Below are 21,287 nucleotides of genomic sequence, written 5' to 3'. Positions count from 1 at the left end.
TTCAGGGAGAGCATAAGGGAACAATTGACAGGAATGGGGGAAAGAAATACAGTAGGAGAAGAATGGGTAGCTCTGAGGGATGAAGAAGTGAAGGCAGCAGAGGATCAAGTAGGTAAAAAGACGAGGGCTAGTAGAAATCCTTGGGTAACAGAAGAAATATTGAATTTAATTGATGAAAGGAGAAAATATAAAAATGCAGTAAATGAAGCAGACAAAAGGGAATATAAACGTCTCAAAAATGAGATCGACAGGAAGTACAAAATGGCCAAGCAGGGATGGCTAGAGGACAAATGTAAGGATGTAGAGGCTTATCTCATGAGGGGTAAGATAGATACTGCCTACAGGAAAATTAAAGAGACCTTTGGAGAAAAGAGAGCCACTTGTATGAATATCAAGAGCTCAGATGGGAACCCAGTTCTAAGGAAAGAAGGGAAAGCAGAAAGGTGGAAGGAGTATATAGAGGGTCTATACAAGGGCGATGTACTTGACGACAATATGATGGAAATGGAAGAGGATGTAGATGAAGATGAAATGGGAGATATGATACTGCTTGAAGAGTTTGATAGAGCACTGAAAGACCTGAGTGGAAACAAAGCCACCGGAGTAGACAACATTCCATTGGAACTACTGACGGCCTTGGGAGAGCCAGTCATGACAAAACTCTACCATCTGGTGAGCAAGATGTATGAGACAGGTGGAATACCCTCAGACTTCAAGAAGAATATAATAATTCCAATCCCAAAGAAAGCAGGTATTGACAGATGTGAAAATTACCGAACTATCAGTTTAATAAGTCACAGCTGCAAAATACTAACGCTAATTCTTTACAGACGAATGGAAAAACTGGTAGAAGCCGACCTCGGCAATGATCAGTTTGGATTCTGCAGAAATGTTGGAACACGTGAGGCAATACTGACCCTACGACTTACCTTGGAAAATAGATTAAGGAAAGGCAAACATACATTTCTAGCATTTGTAGACTTAGAGAAAGCTTTTGACAATGTTGACTGGAATACTCTCTTTCAAATTCTAAAGGTGGCAGGGGTAAAATACAGGGAGCGAAAGGCTACTTACAATTTGTACAGAAACCAGATGGTAGTTATAAGAGTCGACGGACATGAAAGGGAAGCAGTGGTTGGGAAGGGAGTGAGACAGGGTTGTAGCCTCTCCCCGATGCTATTCAATCTGTATATTGAGCAAGCAGTAAATAAAACAAAAGAAAAATTCGGAGTAGGTATTAAAGTCCATGGAGAAGAAATAAAAACGTTGAGGTTCGCCGATGACATTGTAATTCTGTCAGAGACAGCAAAGGACTTGGAAGAGCAGTTGAACAGAATGGACAGTGTCTTAAAAGGGGGATATAAGATGAACATCAACAAAAGCAAAACGAGGATAATGGAATGTAGTCGAATTAAGTTGGGTGATGCTGAGGAAATTAGATTAGGAAATGAGACACTTAAAGTAGTAAATGAGTTTTGCTATTTGGGTAGCAAAATAACTGATGATGGTCGAAGTAGAGAGGATATAAAATGTAGTCTGGCAATGGCAAGGAAAGTGTTTCTGAAGAAGAGAAATTTGTTAACATCGAGTATAGATTTAAGTGCTAGGAAGTCGTTTCTGAAAGTATTTGTATGGAGTGTAGCCATGTATGGAAGTGAAACATGGACGATAAATAGTTTGGACAAGAAGAGAATAGAAGCTTTCGAAATGTGGTGCTACAGAAGAATGCTGAAGATTAGATGGGTAGATCACATAACTAATGAGGAGGTATTGAATAGAATTGGGGAGAAGAGGAGTTTGTTGCACAACTTGACAACAAGAAGGGACCAGTTGGTAGGACATGTTCTGAGGCATCAAGGGATCACAAAGTTAGCATTGGAGGGCAGCGTGGAGGGTAAAAATTGTGGAGGGAGACCAAGAGATGAATACACTAAGCAGATTCAGAAGGATGTAGGTTGCAGTAAGTACTGGGAGATGAAGCAGCTTGCACAGGATAGAGTAGCATGGAGAACTGCATCAAACCAATCTCAGGACTGAAGAGAACAGCAACAACAACAACAACAAACAACAACAACAACAACAACAACAACAACAACTATCCACTGTTTCAAACTCTGTGTTCCGTAGCACACTTAATCACGTGACAAGTTTCTAATAAAGAAGCATATTGCTTATCAACAATTTCTCCGAGATAATAGTGGTTGGACTCCTTGACTGTTAAATTACTGAAGAAATACAGCAACCAGCCACTTCTTATAGAGCTTTATTTATAGAAAGACCTATTCCGGGGCTTCCATGAATCAATACAATATTTCTGTCGACTGCATTTTGATTGCTGCGTCAGCGTTTTACTGTCTTTTGTAGGTACGTTTATTGGATTATATACTATAGTGTGCAAATTAATGTGGACAATCTCATATTTTACAAGCGATTTAAGGTGGATAGCTGTAACCAATTTTATGCGTCCAATTGTTGGTCGTTCAACGGACTATTGTTGTCATGACTATAAATAACAGCTTTAGATACCCTCCAGTTCAATAGAGTTCTTGTACATGTGGCAGCAGCATGCATAGTTTCTGTGTTCTCGACAGGAACACTTTGTTTTTGTATTAAGCTAGACATTTTACTTAAGAAATGGGCAAAAATAGTTGCTCCACATCATCAAACATCTGTGACTACAAGAGACTGTACCTGTGTTGTTAGTGTGAGGAAATAGTGTTTCAAGACTTATTAAGACATGTAGTGATACTGCCCCATTGTCTCCAAAGAGAAGCGCCTGATTTGGAAGAAAAACAAAAAACCACCCCTATAACTGACCAGATGCTACTAACATGCAGTATTCATCCTCGCAAAACAAATAAGGACCTTCAGAGAAATTCATTGGCTACTGGGGTTGAAATTGACTCTTCAGCGGTATGACGTAGGCTTCTTGATTGTGGGTGGAAGACACGAAAGCCAATAAAGAAACAGTTTTTAACAGCTGCCATGAAGGAAAACGGTTGGCATGGGCCAAAATACATAAATCTTGGACCTCCATTGACTGGAACTACATATTTTTTAGTGATGAGTCACATTTTATTGTTCAAGGATACAGAGCAAGGGCTGTAAGGCAAAGCATCAGTGAGACTGTGAGATTTGATCATCTTGCACAGACTGTAAAATACCCTCCCAAAAATGTTTTGGGGGTTCCTTCATTGCAAGTGGCTCTGGGGCACTATAGTTGGAGTTGCAAAAAATGGTGGTATAGTTTAGACTCGTTCTACGCACCTACATCATGCATTGTCTGACAGCCAATAGGCGTTCAGTAATGCTCTGAGTGCTCTGCTCTGAATGCTGTAGCTAATGCAAGCATTAAACGTTATAGTAGCGAGTTGTTTAGTGACCTTTTATTCCATTTGCTGCTAGTTGTCGAGGCTGAGTTTGGTGGTATGTGATATAGTCTGCATAAGCAAGCGAGATACTTAATTTTCAGGTGGTATGCTTTCTTCAAGCGGAAAGCAGGCGCATGCGTGTACGGCAACTGTTGCTTGGAATCATCAACAACACAATTTCTGTCCATGCCTCGATATGCACCAACCGCCATTGTTCATGGATCGGATTGTAGTTCCAGTTGATGCCATGAACAATTCAACCAAATACATGGAAATCCATTGGCGCAGAATTATGCCCAGTCCTGTAGACCTTTTCAGATGATGGAGGAACGCATCAGCAAGGTCTCGTCCCGTGTCACACTTCTAAAGTAGAAGGTGTTCATGGAAGACAACATTAATGTGCTTCCGTGGCCTGGTAATTCACCAGACTTAAATCCCTACGAGAATTTGTGAAATATTATGAAAAGACATCTTGAGGAAAATGGTCTGCTTAACAAAAAAATGCACTCATATATGCTGGCTGAAGTGACAAATGAAAATTTGTACCAAGGCTGGAATTTGAACCCAGGTCTCCTACTCACTAAGCAGATGCACTAACCACTGTGGCACCCTGGCACAGTGGCTTTGCACAGCTGCACAGACTACCCTAACATGCCTCCCTCCTCAGTCTAAATACTGATTCATGCCTCAGTCCACTCAGTATTCCCCTTAGACTTGAACAGCATTGCAGAGGCTCTCCAACTGTATTGCAGTACCACTTCAGCGAGTAGCGATGGGTACTGGGTGCAGAAAAGTGGGAAAATATTTGAATGAAATAGGTAATAAGAGGAAGAGCATCTCTAAATTGTGAAACCTAAATCAATGATGAGAGTCAGTCATTAGATAATGTCTTATTGTGTTAGAAAGCTGCCCCAAGCAAGGAAGTAAGTTTGCAAAAGTGGTATTGTCTTTTGTCAAATATCTGCCAGTTCTTCATGCTTCCACATCAGCTGCAATATGACTTCTTGTGAATTTCATTCAGTGTTTACATTAAAGTTATATTAATATAGATGACCAAGCTGCAGTTGCTAATGTAATGCAAGGAAATTAACAGGCAATGATATAAAATACTTCCTTGAGGGTGTATAGCAAAACAAATTTGCCTCGTGTTGATAAAAAACATGAAAAGTGTGCCTATTAGACTCATAAATGTATTAAAATGAGTGACAGAAAGGTTCATCAGTAGGCCTACTTAACAGGAGGAGGATCAGCACCCAATATTGCCAATAGAAATACCTAAAATAGATCATAGCATTTCTAACTTTGAGAGCCAGAGATCATATCTTGAAGGAAAAGGATGGTGACATTTGGAATGGGCAAGGGGGTGATGGGAGAGGTACAAGTCGCATAAAATTAATAATAATAAAAAATTAATGGCGCATGTCCTATAATAGGCACTCAGGTCTCGAGTCATACTAATAGCACACTCTGCAACTGGGTATTGGACATCCTCAAAGTTGACAGTTCTATGTATCCATACAATATATTACCAATTTGGTGGTAATCATCCCCTTATAAAAAGCTGTGCACTAAACATGAGGCGGTAGACTAGAATAGTTTTTATTCTGCCTGCAATTTTGTTACTCATTTTGACTGCGATGAAGTTATTGTAGTTGGTAGAAGTTGCTGCCTGGTACAATTTTTACCATGGCAGCAAGTTTAGGGACCTTTGCCTAGAAATAGTACCTTGTGTGTGCCATACAGATAAACAAGGGCTTGTGCCAGTTGGGAGGGCAATGAAAGGCGACAGTAGATCATGAGCTTGAGCATGTCGGGCAGAGAGAATCTCCCGTCAGGGTTTTACTTGAAAAATATGCAGCTCTGGCAAGTACTCTGTTGTGATATTCAAGATTTGGTGATTTGCTAGAGAGGAAATCCTGGAAGTAGTTACTAAAACATGTGTCAAGGGATATTGTGTTAGAGTAGACAAGTTAACCATTGAAACCGAGGCTATAGGGAAGGATGTCTTTGACATGGAAGGGATGACAACTGTCAGGATAAAAATGTTGGCAAGTACTTATTGGTTTGATGTGAAGACCCTGTGAGAATACCTCTTCCTTGGACTCCAGCAGCAGGCGGCAGTTAACGTTGGCAGCCACACAACCTAGAGAAAGACCTGCAGTTTGGGCCAGAGTGCCCTGGGTCATGTCAAACAATGCAGTGAATCCAGCGAGATGGTAGTGGCTCTCAGCAACAGTGTCTGCCCCTGAAAGCAGAGGTGGACAGCCAAGAGTGTGCCTACACAAGTGATGGCAGCTAAGCAGCTGCATAGCCCCAGGCTCCAACTGTAGATGAGCAGGGCTGCAGGCCAGCAGTGGATGAAATATACCTTCAGTAGGCACACCAGTTGGAGAGTGCTAAGTCAAGAGCATTGGACACTGCGTGAACAGCAAGGCCTCAGCTGCCAGCAGCAGCAGACCCAGCTGGATCTCCTCCAAAGCTGGAGGCTGTCGGACTTTATACTTCTGTCTCGAAATTAGTAGTATTTATATGGGCTTGGCCTGTCCATGTTTTGTCTAGGCATGGATTTCTGTTACGTAAGACACGACAGAGCCATATTTTGAATGTGTTGCATTCAAGTCACACATGCCACAGTGGGTCAGCTTGTATGCTGCATTAATGATATTACGACCCTGGTCTCCTTGCTGGGCCAGGCTATGTTGTAGCTGCCCAATGCCATGATGACAGTACTTGATGTATTAGCAGGTTGCTGGCTAATGTAATCACCTGACCCACCTGGTTGACCTGCTTTTGTGAGACTGTTGCATCAACTGTGATGGAATCTTTTTCTATTCAGCCATGCCAAGTATATTGGTTGTGGCACAATACTACCAAAGTGACATATATCCAGTCAGCACCTTGAAGCCTGCCACAATGAGAGGACTAGCATATTTGTCATTGTGTATTTTAGATAGAAGTTAAGTATACAATTCATCAAATAGTTTTGCTTGTTGCAGTGTCAGAGCTGATGCCACATACTTTTCACAGACAAGTATGAGAGTAGGAGAGCATTTCTGTGCTGAATGAGAGAGAGAAGGGAATGGTTATTGGTGGTCTTCCTTCAGAACATGACAACCATGGGACTCAGGTCAAGTACTATTCAAGATGTATTGACTTTGTACCCAGGAGATTGGGAGGAAGTTGAGAAGGTGCGAAATGCATAGAGAAAAGCTAATGATCGATGCTCCCTCAGTTGTTTTTGGGTTGGGACTGATTGATGAAGGTATATTACCAATTGAGCTCAGGGAATGAGTGGCAATCATAAACTAGGCATTGTATTTAAATTTGGTGTGGGACTTAAAGTTAGGATATTCCATAGAATGTATGTGTTTCTAAGATGATGGAATGTGTAATATATAAGCTAGAACCTTAACAAATTTTTCTTTGTTTTCAGGGTCTACCCAGTGTCGCCTCCAACGATGGCTTTGTTCATCAGCGGCAGCCTTGCCTCATCCAGTGCTGAGCCGCAATCTGATGACATCCCCTCAGTCGCCGTCATCCTCCTCTGGACCTGGTAGTGGTGATACAACTATAGGACCTGGTGCTGGGAGTGGCCCCACCAAACAATCACCGCCACAGCCACCACCTTCAACTACTGGACAAGGTTCTGGAAAGGGAAAGGATGGTGGGCAGCTCACTTGCCCCAAGTGTGGAGATCCTTGCACACATGTCGAGACTTTTGTCTGTAAGCATTCTTTGTGCCTTTCATTTCTCAGTGTATAAATGTGCATCAGAAAAGCTGTTTTGCCACTAGAAATAAAATAGCTGGAGGTTGTTTGAAAAAATTATCTAATTTAATCTTTAATCTCACTTAGTAATGCATGTTATACGAATTTATTTTCAGGCATGCTTTCAGACTTTATGTATTGTGTCCTGTATGTAGAGACAACGTAGAGGAACATTTGAAATTATGTACGAAAATTTCAAAAGGACATATTAATATGACACCAGGCACTCACCATTCACAGAATACTTTTGCATCATAGTTACCGTGCCCCCATACAGAAAATAGTTTGAAAGTATTATAAATAAACAGCATCATCACCACTAAGCATTACAAGAGAACTCACACTTACAAAAATTATTGATTTAACAAGAATACACATGACATTGTTAAAAAAAAAAACTAGGCTTTAAGCCAAGAATGCACCTAAAAGGATAGGTACCCAGCAGTGGGATCGCCTTTTTGAAACCATATGTAAGGTGATGTAGGTTAAGGTTCCAGGTATCACACCCTGCAATTGTTAACTGTAGTGGGCCCTCGTTTGCAAGTAATTAATGAAAAAAAAATTGGAATTTTGCATGTTGCTCTAAAGTTCTGAATAAGAGACATAATACATATTGGTTGCGTAGCGTAATGGTTATAGTATGGGCCTCACATGCTGGAGGGTGTGGGTTCGAATTGAAGTGCTACAAATTTTTTATTTTCAAATCTTTATCAGAATGGCTTTGATCCATATTATATGCAATTAATTGGGTTAATTGTAATTTTTAATTTCTTTTCCTTTGTCATAGCATTTTAATCACAATATTACCTTTCTCAATTGCTCCCCTTTTTTCATTATTCTTTTTCCAGTTGCAATCTTTGTGCATTTGATTTTAATTATTTTTATTTACCTATCATAATGTTTAAACATTTGAAAATACTGATCTGTCAGTTAGAAAATGAAAGCTGAAATACTCAATTTATATTGATTGTGGAATAGGGTTAGAAATGTAATTTTCAGTAGAAGATGTAATTTTTCTTGGGTTGTAACTGTTGTACAAACATTTAAAACGTAAGTTCTTGTTTCACTATGGGCAAAATAATGCAGTTGAAGATTTGAATGAAAAAAGTAATTGTAAGTAAAATGAAATAAAAAAGACTAGGAATAGAAATAATGAATAAATCAATGTTAATACATAGAAATGATTAAAATCACATGCACAAAGATTACAAGTGGAAAAAGAACTACAATAAGAAAAAATGAGAGCAACTGAGAAAGTTAATATGGTGATAAAAATGTGTAACAAAGGAATAGAAATAAAAAAAAATGCATTAAAACTAATTAATTAAGTAAAACTAATGATCAGACATCTTGATAAAGATTTAAAAATAAGAATATTTCAAAGCACTTGATGAGATTTGAACCCAAAACCTTGTGCATATGTTACCTGTATTGTAACCATCACCCTGTGCAATCAAAGTGTATGACATTTCTTCCTTAAAGCTGTAGAGCATCACGTGTAATTCTGAATTTTTTGTGGTGATTACTTGCAAATGAGGCCCACCAGTGTGAATAGTTGCAGATGGTTTCATAAAGTCAGTAGCACAGCTGGAGGACCTCTCCTTGTTAGCTGGTATACATACATATATGTAATCACTTTCTGACAGTTCTTACCTGTAAGCCCCCACCCCTCTGCTTACTACCTAATTTGCACCAATCCCAAACACACCATTTCCAAATGCATGTCCTGAATTGATTCCTTCCCCCCTCCTCTCTCTCTCTCTCTCTCTCTCTCTCTCTCTCTCTCTCTCTCTCTCTCTCTCTCTCCCCCCCCCCCCCCCCCCCACGCCCTCCTTTCTCCCTCCCTGCTTATGTGTATAAACAGACTTGAAAAGATCGGAAAGAAATCACCATCAGGTGAAGTATACAAGTATACATTAGTATATTACTCACTTTTTAAAGTTCACACTGAAAACTGTTTTTGTTATACTGTAGAAAACTTGGTTTTTGTTTTCATTGTTACGTATTTTCATTTTTGTTTGGGTATTTGGGTGTGTCAGTGAGTGACTAAAAAATCTATCAGCATATTAACTGTTACCAGAGTGACAAAGACACTCACAGTATGATGATGATGAGTCAAATTCTTGACTTTGTTGTGGTAATTGTAATGAATAACTTCAGTGACATTGCTGCCAGCATCTGATTTCAAATATTGTTCTTTTGCACTCCTAGCACAAAAACATGAAGAAATAATTTTTCTACACAATCATGTTTAATTGTTTTACAGCATTGTATTGTTTTATTTGTGCCCATACACCATCAGTAGCATTGGAATGACAAATATGTGGAGATAGTTGAATGGGATCTTGCCCATGTCTTTTTAGCATTTCATTGATGATGCAGCACTGGAAATGTGGCTTCTTTTGGAACACAATTTCAAGCAAAGCAAAGAACAGAACAGAAATTAGAATAGAGAGAAAAAGAAACCTGCAACCACTCACCTATAGTTTACTGATGTGCCATATAGCCATGTGAAAAACCAGTGGTGAGTGCATTTCTATCTGTTAGAGTGTGTTCAATTAAAGAAGCTTTTGAGCTACTGCCCTTTTCTTGTGTAAGTTTTTGTGTCATTATGTGTGTCTCTGTGGCACACACAAATAAATGGTAGGTGAGTGGTTGCCTTTCTTTACTTTTATGTATTGTTTCCATCTGCATAGTAATAGAATAACAGTTAATTATACTGTACGCAAACTATATTAATGCATATTGCACATGAGCTTAGGAGAGCGCATCAGATTGATATAGTGAGCAGAAACAGATGAGAAAAACCTGCCATTGGCAATATTTTAACTGAACAAAGAAAAACATACATCATGTTGAATAAACAGGTTGCATCCACAGTACTGGTGTTAATAAACTATCGACAGAATTTGACCACTTTTATTTCAGAAGTATCAGTGCACTGAAGAGATGAGACGACTTAATATATTTATACGGCTCAAACAATGGAAAATCCAGGATTGAATGTAACAATGTTATACAGCTCAAACCTCTTCATGTCCATCAGAGCTTTAAAGTTGACTCAATTGCATGAATGAAAAGGTTTTTCGTATGGGATGTACTGTTCTTTCTAGAGCATCTCACAGGGTACACCAACAGCCACTGCCACATTCCTGTCTTGGTGCATTCTTCTAAATTGCAGACAGTACGTTACAAGTCTTATAGCAACATGAACTGATTCAATTCTTCAAATCAAGAATTGTAAGTGAAAAACGCAATCATCGTGGCCGCTTGTAATATTGAAACAAACATATTCCAGTTACAAAATAGGTTATTAAGATATTTTTCATTTAAACTGTTTCTTCATGTTCAAGGGGAGCAAAAAAGAAAAAAAAAAACTTTTAATTCTTTTTTTTTTTCTTTTTCCTGCGAAGTATCTCTTAACATCTTGCTACTTGTCTTCATTATTTAGCCCAGATAAGGAATTAATAAGAATGTCAATTTAATATTATAGTTTTATTTTTCATTATTTAGATTTTCAGTAGTTAAACATGCATATTTACAACACTGTAGATGAATAAAAGAGCCAGATAATGAAAGAGTTTTGTTTGTGTTCCCAACAGCCTCAACAAGATTCGTGAAATGTGAAAAATGTCATCACTTCTTTGTTATTTTGTCAGAAGTAGAATCAAAGAAAACTCTAAAGGAAAATCGTGAAGAATATAAAAACGGATTTTTCAGGAGACCGCCTCCCACACCAAAGAAGGTATAAGCTGGAACAGTATTGATTCTGTTGTGATCTTCCTAGCTCCATCATGCATTTCTTTTTAAGCAGAGATAAATATTTATGTGCCTTGATGTGGTGTTCTTTACAAAACAGCTTCACACACATACATTGGTCAGTTTCTGTTATATTGATTTAGATTTCTAGAAAATCCTATGCCTATGTAACATGCATGTAACTTTACTAATTGTTTTTAGATCTATGACTATCTCAACAAGCATGTGGTAGGCCAAGAGGATGCAAAGAAAGTTCTCTCTGTGGCTGTGTATAACCACTACAAGAGGATTTACAACAACATACCTCTGACTCAGCAGGTGCAACAAAATCAGCAACAGCAGCAGCAACAACAGCAGCAAGTGCCACAGCAGTCGTTCACACACAGAGGTATGTAATGAGGCAATGTTCTTAAAACTACAGAAATCTGTAATGGTGTCTTGCAAGAGAAATGGTAATGAAACAAAAAATAGGCTGTTAGATTTCTTTATAATTAGCAAAATAATTTAAATAACACTTTTCTTAGAATGCACCTAATACAGAAGGGATGATATAAATTTACAGGAATTAAACAAGTATTGGTGCTGTGTGTAAATAAATATATCTGTTAGTTTTCAGGTGGGTGGGTGGGGGGGGGGGGGGACCCAGTTTATTGAAAATAAAATAAATGAATAATGAGGCTTCATGGAGGTGGGGTGAAGAGGGAGGAAGAGGTGGAGGTGGAGGACAATAATAGGCATTTTTATGGTTTATATAAGATATTTGAGATTGAAAGGAAGGGAAAACATAGTTAAACATAACTAGTTGCATCTGTAGTTCGACAAATTAGGAATCGTAGCCAGTACTCAACTATTATGGTGCATCCATCATATAATTAATCAAAACTGCGGCATTTTATGGTTTTATCGATGGACAGTGACATTTCACAACTTCGTGCACAAAAATTTGAAACATTAACATTCGATAGTCACCCCACTTCCATACAATTTTGATTGTTTATGTGGGTCAAAGGCAAACCTGTGATAGTCAATGACTCATTCTTTGATATGATTGGTATTTTAACCATGTGATGTTTGTGTGATCATTGAAGTTGGATTTAAAGCTGGGATAACAGTTCTTCTGTGTAAATCTTACATGTCGACAGGCACTGCTCTGCAAGTTCTTTGTTCTGCTGCGTTCGCTTGTTGTGATTTAACCCTTATTTTTTGACCAAGTGTGAACTAATTACATTTGTTCCATGTGTGTGTGCGTGCGTGTGTGCGCGCGTGTGTGTATGGATAGCACAGTGTTCACTACTTTTTCCCGTGGAATAATACAACAACAGGATACAACTTGGCATTTTTACTGTTCCTTTCATCCGTTGCCAAAGAAAATGGTCTGATGATTTTTACTGTGTGCATATTCTTTGTTATGAGGTTCGTGTCATGTTCATTTAATGGTTTAAGACTTTGTGTGCTTTGACATGTTTCAGTGAAGTGTCTGACTGCCTTGAGTGTTTGTTGTATTTTTATTCAGTGATCCGGATTCCTTTCGATATTTCAGTACATATTGAGACATTTGTTCTTGGACATTTTCATCGCTTTATTCGTATTGTAGGATTCATTAATAGATCCAAAAAGAAACGGTACCTCCAAACATTTAAAGAATCACGTTCTGTTGATTTTCCATGCATACTAAAATCAAGAAAGGGAGAAAAAGTTGCCTCTTGCACGGTATCTGGATGTGATATTAATATTGTACCAAATCGAAGGAAAATAACAGGAAAATCAACACCTTTTTAGCCAAGTCTGGAAACATTGAAAGTGATGTGATTAGGGCCGAGTGGCTGTTTACTTCTTTTTGGTGGAGAACAATGTGCCCTTAAGTGTGACTGATCATGCTGGTGATTTATTTAAGATGATGTTCCCCACATCAGAGGTTGCAAAGGAATATAGCTGCGGTCACACAAAAATTGCAAAAAATGTATCATCTGAAGTTGTTAAGCGTCTTCAGGTCAGACCATTTTCTTTGGCAACGGATGGAAGGAACAGTAAAAATGCCAAGTTGTATCCTGTTGTTGTATTATTCCACGGGAAAAAGTAGCGAACACTGTGCTATCCATAACAACGTTAGATGGGGGCTCAACAGGGTGAAACATAGGTAACCTGATGTTATTGCATCTGAATTCTCATAACATACAAATTGAAGACTGTGTGGCTTTCTGCTCCGACAATGCTCCTGTTATGATAAGATGCAAAAGTGGGTTTTCAGCAGTTCTGAAAGTAGTTCAACCAGGTATTGCCATCATAGGCTGCATTTGCCACTTCATTAATCTACCAGCTGAAAAAATTGCTGGAAGGTTACCACTTAAAGTGGATGAGACCCTTGTTGATATATTTTATTTCTTAGAGAGGAGTGTGAAAAGAAGAGAACACCTTCAGAAATTACAGAACTTGCACCATAAAGGCGCAAAGAAAATTCTGAAGCATGTATGTACTAAGTGGTTATCTTTTTAGGCAGGTGTTTGGATAGACTACTGGACCTGTGGGATCCACTTCTTTTCTTTCTTCAAGGAGGAATTAATATTATGTGTCCAAAACATTTCCGCTAGCTTGACATCTTTCAGAGTACCTAGAGTTGAACAAAGTGGATCCAAAGAGTATCAGAAGAAGAGAATTCTTGATTCTGCTACTGCACGTGCCCCTAAAAGAATAGTATATTCTTCCAAACATGACAAACCCATCCTAAAAAGTAAGACTTCTTGTTCGACATATGAGAAAAAATTGCTTATGTTCCTGTCCTCAAACTTGAACAAGGCCTTTTGCACTTTCCTTCATGTGACTATTTCTGTATTTGACAAATTGAATATTGTCCTTCAGACTTCTTCCTTATAAGTTCACTTTTTATTAGAGCTGCTAATGGACTCGCTAAAGCAGCTGTTCAGCAAGTCTGTTAAGCACAAAATTGTCAAAAGCTCCTCATTGCTTGAAGTTGTTTACAACTTGATTCAAAATCAAAGAAGTGATAATGAGCTAGTTATTTGCATTCAGACTTTGAACATAGTGAATGATCTCAGGTTATACAAAATGGAAGATCCACAGTTTTCTTCCACTCATTTTTTCTTGGAAAAGTTTCCCCTTGTGTTATCAAGGAGGTGAATGAAACTACAGATGAGGTGGTGAATGAGATTAAGAGGCAGTTCACAACTCTCCAGGTAGATGACTCTTTGGCTTCAAATGAAGATGCTGCAAATGATTCCAGTTTGGTCATAAATATCAAGAATTTGTGGAGCTGATGGGCTCCGTAAATATAACTGAATTTCTAGAGCAATGCTCTCTATTTGCACCATACCCCATAGTAATGCAGAAAGTGAACATGTTTTCAGCCTTGTGAAGAAAAATAGAACAGAGATCAGATTGTTCATGTCCAATGAATCTCTGGACTCAATTTCTATTTTGAAGACAAGGAGTTCTGGTCCCTTTTATGACAAAACATTTTCTCAAGACTTTTTGCAGGAAGCTAAAAAGGCCGCAACTACGACTTTAAAGTTGAACTAGCATGTCATTTGCAGTGTTTATTATATTATTTCTAGCCTGCATTATGTTAAACAAGTTTTATTGTGCAAGGCCTTTTTCAAGTATCGCATATCTACGTAATTTCTCAAGAAAGTTCTGTTATGTATGCTACAAACCAATATTCATCATAGCTGCTGCTGTTTAACATGGATTTCTTCTTGATTGTTATGTTCATCTACGAGTCATTGGCCTATGATGTAAGTAGATGTGATTTCATTGAAATATCCTGTTTAAAGCATGAAGTATTGTATTTTGTACCACAGAAGTATTATTATTTTCATCAAGCCAGGGCAAGTCAAAAATCATTAGATTTTTTGTCACACGTGAGTTTTACAGATAGCCCTTTTCAAAAGTTGGCAAAGTATGTACTATCCTGATTGATTTGGCATCAGTCAAAACACTAGAGTCCAGTGATTTTTTTGTATTATCTACCAGTACCATGGTGGCTTTTTAGAAATGCAAAAAAATATCAAATATTTTCAATTCAGACAGTTATTTGTTAACACTGCGTTTCAGATGTTACGAAGTCATTACAAACATAGGTTTGAACTTCATTCACCATTCATTTGGTGATTGAAGCTCAGCTCTGCACTAATTTACAAGATGTTTCTAACTGGAATGAATGGTCAGGTGGCTGTTGTAATGGATGTTATTGCATAGTTTAGTGGATGGATTGAAAATGAGCTCAGGAATGGAACTAATCGTGAAGTAATAAAGGAAATTAATATTGCAACTTTGACAGTTCTCTGCAATAATCTGCACAATAATTCATAACACAATTTGATAATGTCTTCAGGATTGTTTCAAAATCATGAATTAGACGTGGGAAAGGAAATTGAAAGTCACTAGATTTTTGAGCAAACTGTCAGAATACCTTTCATCCATTCCTATAATTTGTCAGAATATGAAGACTTGGGTATGTAAATTCTGATTAACACTTATGTTCTTGTTATCTAAGTTTTTAACTTTTCCAGCAGATAGGCCACTAATAGTGGTCTCTGAAGTCAGTAAAGTTACATAAATTGTGAATAGTCCATAGAGTAAATTGTTAAATTTATAATTCTTCAGTCCACTCCACTAATTACTATACTCCATACAACAAGAGAAGATCCCAGACATCTGAAAGTTACGTTGCCAGCATACAAGCATGAAGTACTAACTGAAAATCCATAAAACCATAATGATCTGGAAATGCAGCAACATTGAGGTCACAGTAAGAGATATGTTCAAAAAATTCCAGAACTTCGTCCACAAAATTATTCTGCGTTTACCTTTTACTACTTATGCATAGTCTCCTTTGAAATACTCTCTTTCACAATTGGTACATCACTCCCAATGCCGTTTCTTCTGGAAGCTGTCTTGTTATATCTTTTGCTGGATCGCGCGGAGCGCTGTCTGCAAATTTTCTTTTATCTCGTCTGTTATTGCAAATCTTCGTCCTTTCATTGGGGATTTCAACCTTTGGAATAAAAAGAAGTTTGCAGGGGCCAGGTCTGGAGAGTATGGAGGATGAGACAGCACAGTGACTTAGTGCAATAGTCACACACCAACAGGGATGAATGATGTCTTGACTCATGAGCCATAAGAAAATTTTGCGGCAACATGGTGCATTCCAAGATGCTGTGTCAGGATGTCACGGCATTATCCAGCTAAAATGTTATGTTCTTCTGCAATCTCTGTCAGTCAGTCAGTCAGTCAGTCAGTCAGTAAATCTGTCTTCAATTGGTATGCGCAATTTTGTTTCCTGACATGAGCGTCATCGGTAGTTGTAGAAGGGTGTCCTGGATGAGGACCATCTTTCAGTACCATCTGGACATTTTTAAACTGTGTGAACCTTTTGTAACATTGAGTACGGCTGAAGCACTCGTGGCTTCCTGCATCATTTGGTGTGCCTCTGTAAAGATTTTATTGAGTTTCACGCAAAATTTAATGCAGATGTGTTGCCCCTCTAACTCTGCCATCTTGAAATTGCAAACTGAGGAACTCAATGTTCTACTCAATGTAGCATTGAATAATAACTAACAGATATACAACGATGAAACTTCCGTCAGTTACACATTAAACACAGGCGCGTGCAGGAATGCTAACCGCATTTCCCACCAACACACCATTGGCGCAAAAATATGAATGTTTCAGAATTTTTTGAACAGACCTCGTACATGTGTGAAGCAGCCCTACCAAGCCGATTTTAACTGGCATGGATCTTCCGTGTTTGAATGGAGTGTAGTAAGTTTGATTCTGTCTCATCCCTTGCTTATGCATTAGCTTGAAGATGCATTTCTTGGCTCATTTTTCATGGATGGTACTTGAGAAAGTGTTAGACTTGAAGGGAAAGGACATTGTACAGATGGTGCCAGCCATCAGGAATGCAACGGTTAACTTGATATTACATAGTTTTTAAGCACTACTTCCACCTTTTTACAAATTATTGTCTATGAAAAAGTGAATGATTTAGTCTGATTGCATTTGATCCCAGTGTTGTTACTTCAAATTAAAAATATGAAACATTGTTGACAAAAATATGTATTGTAGCACGGCTAGCGACTAATTGATAGTTATATTGATTTTTTATTTTTATTTTCAGATTTAATGCATATCTCTGGCATTGGACACACCTCATCATTTGGTGTGGGGTTTCAGCAGCCAATGTCTCCTGACCCTGTGTCTCGAAGACCCTCCTCAATGGCTGTAGGAAGTGAGATTCTAGATTGCACCACTCATGAATTACGCCTGGAGAAAAGCAATATCTTATTGTTAGGTCCTACTGGGTCAGGTTAGAGCACTTCAGTATTTAAATTTTAAAAATAATGCATCCCAGTCCCCTCCATTTCAGGTAGGCTGGAGTCAGTGTTTTGTGTTTTTCATATTTGTTGTGGAAGGAGAGTATGCCAGTCAAAATCACCTTGAAATATTCAGTTTATGCACGGGTTTAGTCTCTTAAGCTGTTAATCTCTATTAATTTTGGAGCTGTGGACTATACTGAAATTAGGTTTTCAGCAAAGGCCAGTACACTTCCGTACTGACTGTGAGAGGCTGCAGCACATCCTCTGCCTGTTTTGCGAGAAGTCATACTTCAAACTTAAACAGGCATAAAATCACTGTTCTCTTTATTTTGAAGCCTGTTATGTGTTTTAAAAAAAGTACATAGTTCAATTTTTGTTGAAAACCTTGCATGGTATCTTCATTGATGTCAGAAATATTTGAAGCTATTGGATTTCATGGCACTTCACATAATTTCGAATTCAGGTTTTACATAATAGTTGTTTTTTGTGCTCTGTCTAAAAAAGGACTGCATGAAATGACATGGTTGCACATAAATTGAACATAAGAATTTAAGAAACATTTTAGAGGATAAGGAGTGGACAGTGGGGGTGGTGGTAATGGCAGGCAAGTGGAAAAATGGTAGAACATTAGAAAATTAATATGTCAGATAATTAAAACCTAGTGTAAGTGCTCTGTACACATCATTAATTAATGAAACCAGATCTGCTAGGTACATAAGGTTGAGATCTCAGAATTATTTAATTTCTGTTCATGTTAAACCATGTATCAGATTTCAGAAAACAGGTTGATTTGTTGACATGTTATGCAAAAATGTGTTAATATTTCTATAAGGTTCATTTGGTTTGTGTTATTAGTTTGGTAATCAGACAATAGGTCTTAACGCAATGAGTATTAGTGTGCTCCTGTACCTCAACATAGCACTATATTCAAAGACCATGATACTGATATTTTCCAACCTTTCGAGTTTTTTGGATTTTTCAAATTTTCTGACTGATATGTAAAGTAAAGTAAACACCACTTACACATTAGGCTGTAGTCCTGTTCTGACTGGCAGACTGCTGCCTGGTGCCTGCAAGCCAGTATGAGCAGAGATCTACGATCGTGGGACACATGATCAGCATGTCGCCAATCCCTCCAGTCGCTATTGCCAGTAGATGAATCCAGGTGATGCCGTTGCTTCTTTATTCAAGCTGCTGCTCATTAGGCCTCATAGAGTGTAAGTGTACCCCATACCAGACCTCCCTACCTCAGAAAAATATCTGAGGAGGTACTGGGAATCCTTCTTGAAGGCAGCCACACTAACCATTTAGCTACGTGTATGGTCTGACTGATACATGTTTCTGCAAACCACAGTAGCAGTAGTTGTTTCTTTATATGACAGTTAATTCCTCTTGTGTTGCATTCCCAATTGGAGTGTGTAGAAATGACTGCATGTATTTGCAGCCTACACACATTCATTGAAGCCCATTTCAAGCAGCTAAAACAAACATGTTGCATATCAGGAGAAGAACTGGACATAAAATTTGAAGACCCAGTTTTCTAAGTGGAGTTCAGAATAATATATCACTGCTATCCACATACATATTGTGTTACGAATATGGCAGTGATGTTGGAGAATGATTGACTACTGTCATGTAAAATGGTTGTTTCTCTTGCATGCAGTTCACAGATGGAACTGTATGGTAGGAGTAATAATACTTGTGCAGTATGTACACCATTAGTGGATAAACTTTTCTGAACATTATTACAAAAGAAACGACAAGATTTTTTAAAAATGTCTCTGTATTTAATTGTAATTATACATCACTGAGAGGTGTAATAGTCATGGCATTGAAATCATTTTCAAGGGTAGAGGAATTCAAAGTATTTTCTGCCAATGGTCTTACATGATTTCTACAAATCCTTTAGATGATTATTGAGATGGTTTGTGCAGCAAGGCTATGACAGGTATTTTCTTTCCAACTGAGCATATGTTGGTTGCTGTACAGTCTATGAGCTTGACTACAGCCGAAGGGAGTGACTACACTACAATTTCCTTCTCCTCTTCTGAGTATGGCATAAAATCTGATTTTGTTGTATCATATAGATTGTCTGAAGTAAAGATGCACATGTGAAAACCCTACTTGGTCTTTTTAATCTATAGTTTAAATGCTTCAGATCTTTTATTTGATGTGATAAACTTGGATAATTCTTATTCGAAATTATATTTTGAATTTTAATCTATCTTTCAAGTAGATTGCTGTGAAAACTGATTGCATCGTGAATATTATCAGGTACTGTGAGTGAACAGTTAATGTTGCTTCATAGTCTGTTTGAATATAATAAATACTGTAAAAAAAAAATATTGTTATAAGGTGTGTTAGAATCTACATCTCTCTCTCTCTCTCTCTCTCTCTCTCTCTCTGTCTCTGTCTGTCTGTCTCTCTCTCTCTCTCTCTCTCTCTCTCTCTCTCTGTGTGTGTGTGTGTGTGTGTGTGTGTGTGTGTGTGTGTGTGTGTGTGTGTGTGTGTGTGTGTGACAGCACCCAGTTTTGTGAGAGACTGGGAGGAGTTTTACATTGTGTGACACATTATGGAGATGAAATATTAACTGTGGGATTGTTGTTTCTCCATGTAGGAAAGACTTTGTTGGCTCAGACAATTGCCCAGTGTCTTGATGTGCCATTTGCTATATGTGACTGCACTACACTAACACAAGCGGGATATGTTGGCGAAGACATTGAGAGTGTTATTGCAAAACTCTTACAAGATGCCAACTATAGTGTTGAACATGCTCAAATGGGTAATGTATCAAAAATTATATATGCAGTTCTACTTTTTTAACTTGTCTACTGTTAGTATCAATAATGTCAATCAGGAAGTTGCTAGTATTTGATCTAGAATATTCTTCCACACATTGGTTTAAGCTGTTCATCAAATTTTAGAGACTAAATACAGTATGAAATTTGTTTTCATAGTCAGTGACATGCAGAGTGGTTCTTGTGTAAAGGGTGCCTGCAATTTTGGTGCTCATTTTGAGCAGCTTGTAAACACACCTTTGACATGTGTGGCACTCTCATTTTTGCACAGTATCTTGTATGATGTAGGTAGTGGCTTAGTAACCTGCACGATTTGCAGATAGATGAGACATAAGTGTGATGTGCACAATATCCCACACATCCAATGAAGGCACCTGTTTTGGGAATACAGCATATACACTTGGCTAGTCACATGAGCTTACATAGTGGGCCAGATATAAGGCTGCCTCGTGACCATCTCTCCATCAGTTGCTGTTATCAGATTCATATCTACCTGTTGACTCCAAAACACCACGACTGTTTGCTGTGTGCTTACTGCCTAAAATCGTGAACTAGTAGTTCCCACCTCTTTGTGCCTGTATGAAACTTAGAATACTAAATACATGTTGTCTGGTTAAGTCATTCCTGGACTTCATTCTTGTACTCGAGAAAGAACTCGTAATAATTTCTATTTGTAACTCCTAAGAGTATTTTGCCAAAAACTATTCCTGTGTAGTTCACATACTAATTGACAGTTTACGTTGTTGGAAAAATTATTTATGTTCAGTAAATGTTGTGACTCGAAGTGAAGCTTAAAACATTATTTGAACATAAATATCCTCTGTAACAACTATGTAATTTGTCAATTAGTACGTGAGCCAAACAGTGATATTTAATGACAAAATATTCATAGTTTTGTATACGCAAGAAGTGACAGAAACCATAAGTTTATATTTGTGGCAAAATAAGTACACAGTAAACAATTATGAGAGTCCAGAGTTCACAGGTAGACGTGAGTCAGATAATAGCAACCAAAGGAAAAACCAGCCATCGGGCTCACGTGACTGGCCAGGAATATATGCATTGTTCCTGCCACAGGTCTCCTCAAGGCTGTGTATGACATTACACACACTGATATGTCTGTATTGTCCATCTGCAAATCAGACAGGATTAGCAAAAATAGTTTATTTTGAAATTTGGAAATGTGTGTTACCCCATAGTAAGTGGGATTTGCAGGCAGTCTTTGTAGCTTGTTCTGAGTGCGAGACTTGAGCTGTG

The 21,287-nt window shown here is 38.1% G+C and overlaps 1 protein-coding gene across 1 annotated transcript in view; it reads left to right on the top strand.

The window, feature by feature from the left end:
• Positions 1 to 21,287, top strand: part of LOC124622859 (ATP-dependent Clp protease ATP-binding subunit clpX-like, mitochondrial) — a 58,277-nt gene that overhangs the window by 17,725 nt on the left and 19,265 nt on the right. Inside the window, exons 3-7 of the mRNA XM_047148652.1 lie at positions 6,805 to 7,095; positions 10,741 to 10,883; positions 11,099 to 11,285; positions 17,034 to 17,222; positions 19,850 to 20,014. Coding sequence (XP_047004608.1) covers positions 6,805 to 7,095; positions 10,741 to 10,883; positions 11,099 to 11,285; positions 17,034 to 17,222; positions 19,850 to 20,014 — 975 coding nt within the window. The remainder of the gene's footprint in view (positions 1 to 6,804; positions 7,096 to 10,740; positions 10,884 to 11,098; positions 11,286 to 17,033; positions 17,223 to 19,849; positions 20,015 to 21,287) is intronic.

Source organism: Schistocerca americana, chromosome 7 (genome assembly GCF_021461395.2).
Source record: "Schistocerca americana isolate TAMUIC-IGC-003095 chromosome 7, iqSchAmer2.1, whole genome shotgun sequence".
Taxonomy (NCBI): domain Eukaryota; kingdom Metazoa; phylum Arthropoda; class Insecta; order Orthoptera; family Acrididae; genus Schistocerca; species Schistocerca americana.
The sequence above is the reverse complement of the archived record's forward strand: the minus strand, read 5'-3'. Positions and strand labels throughout refer to the sequence as shown.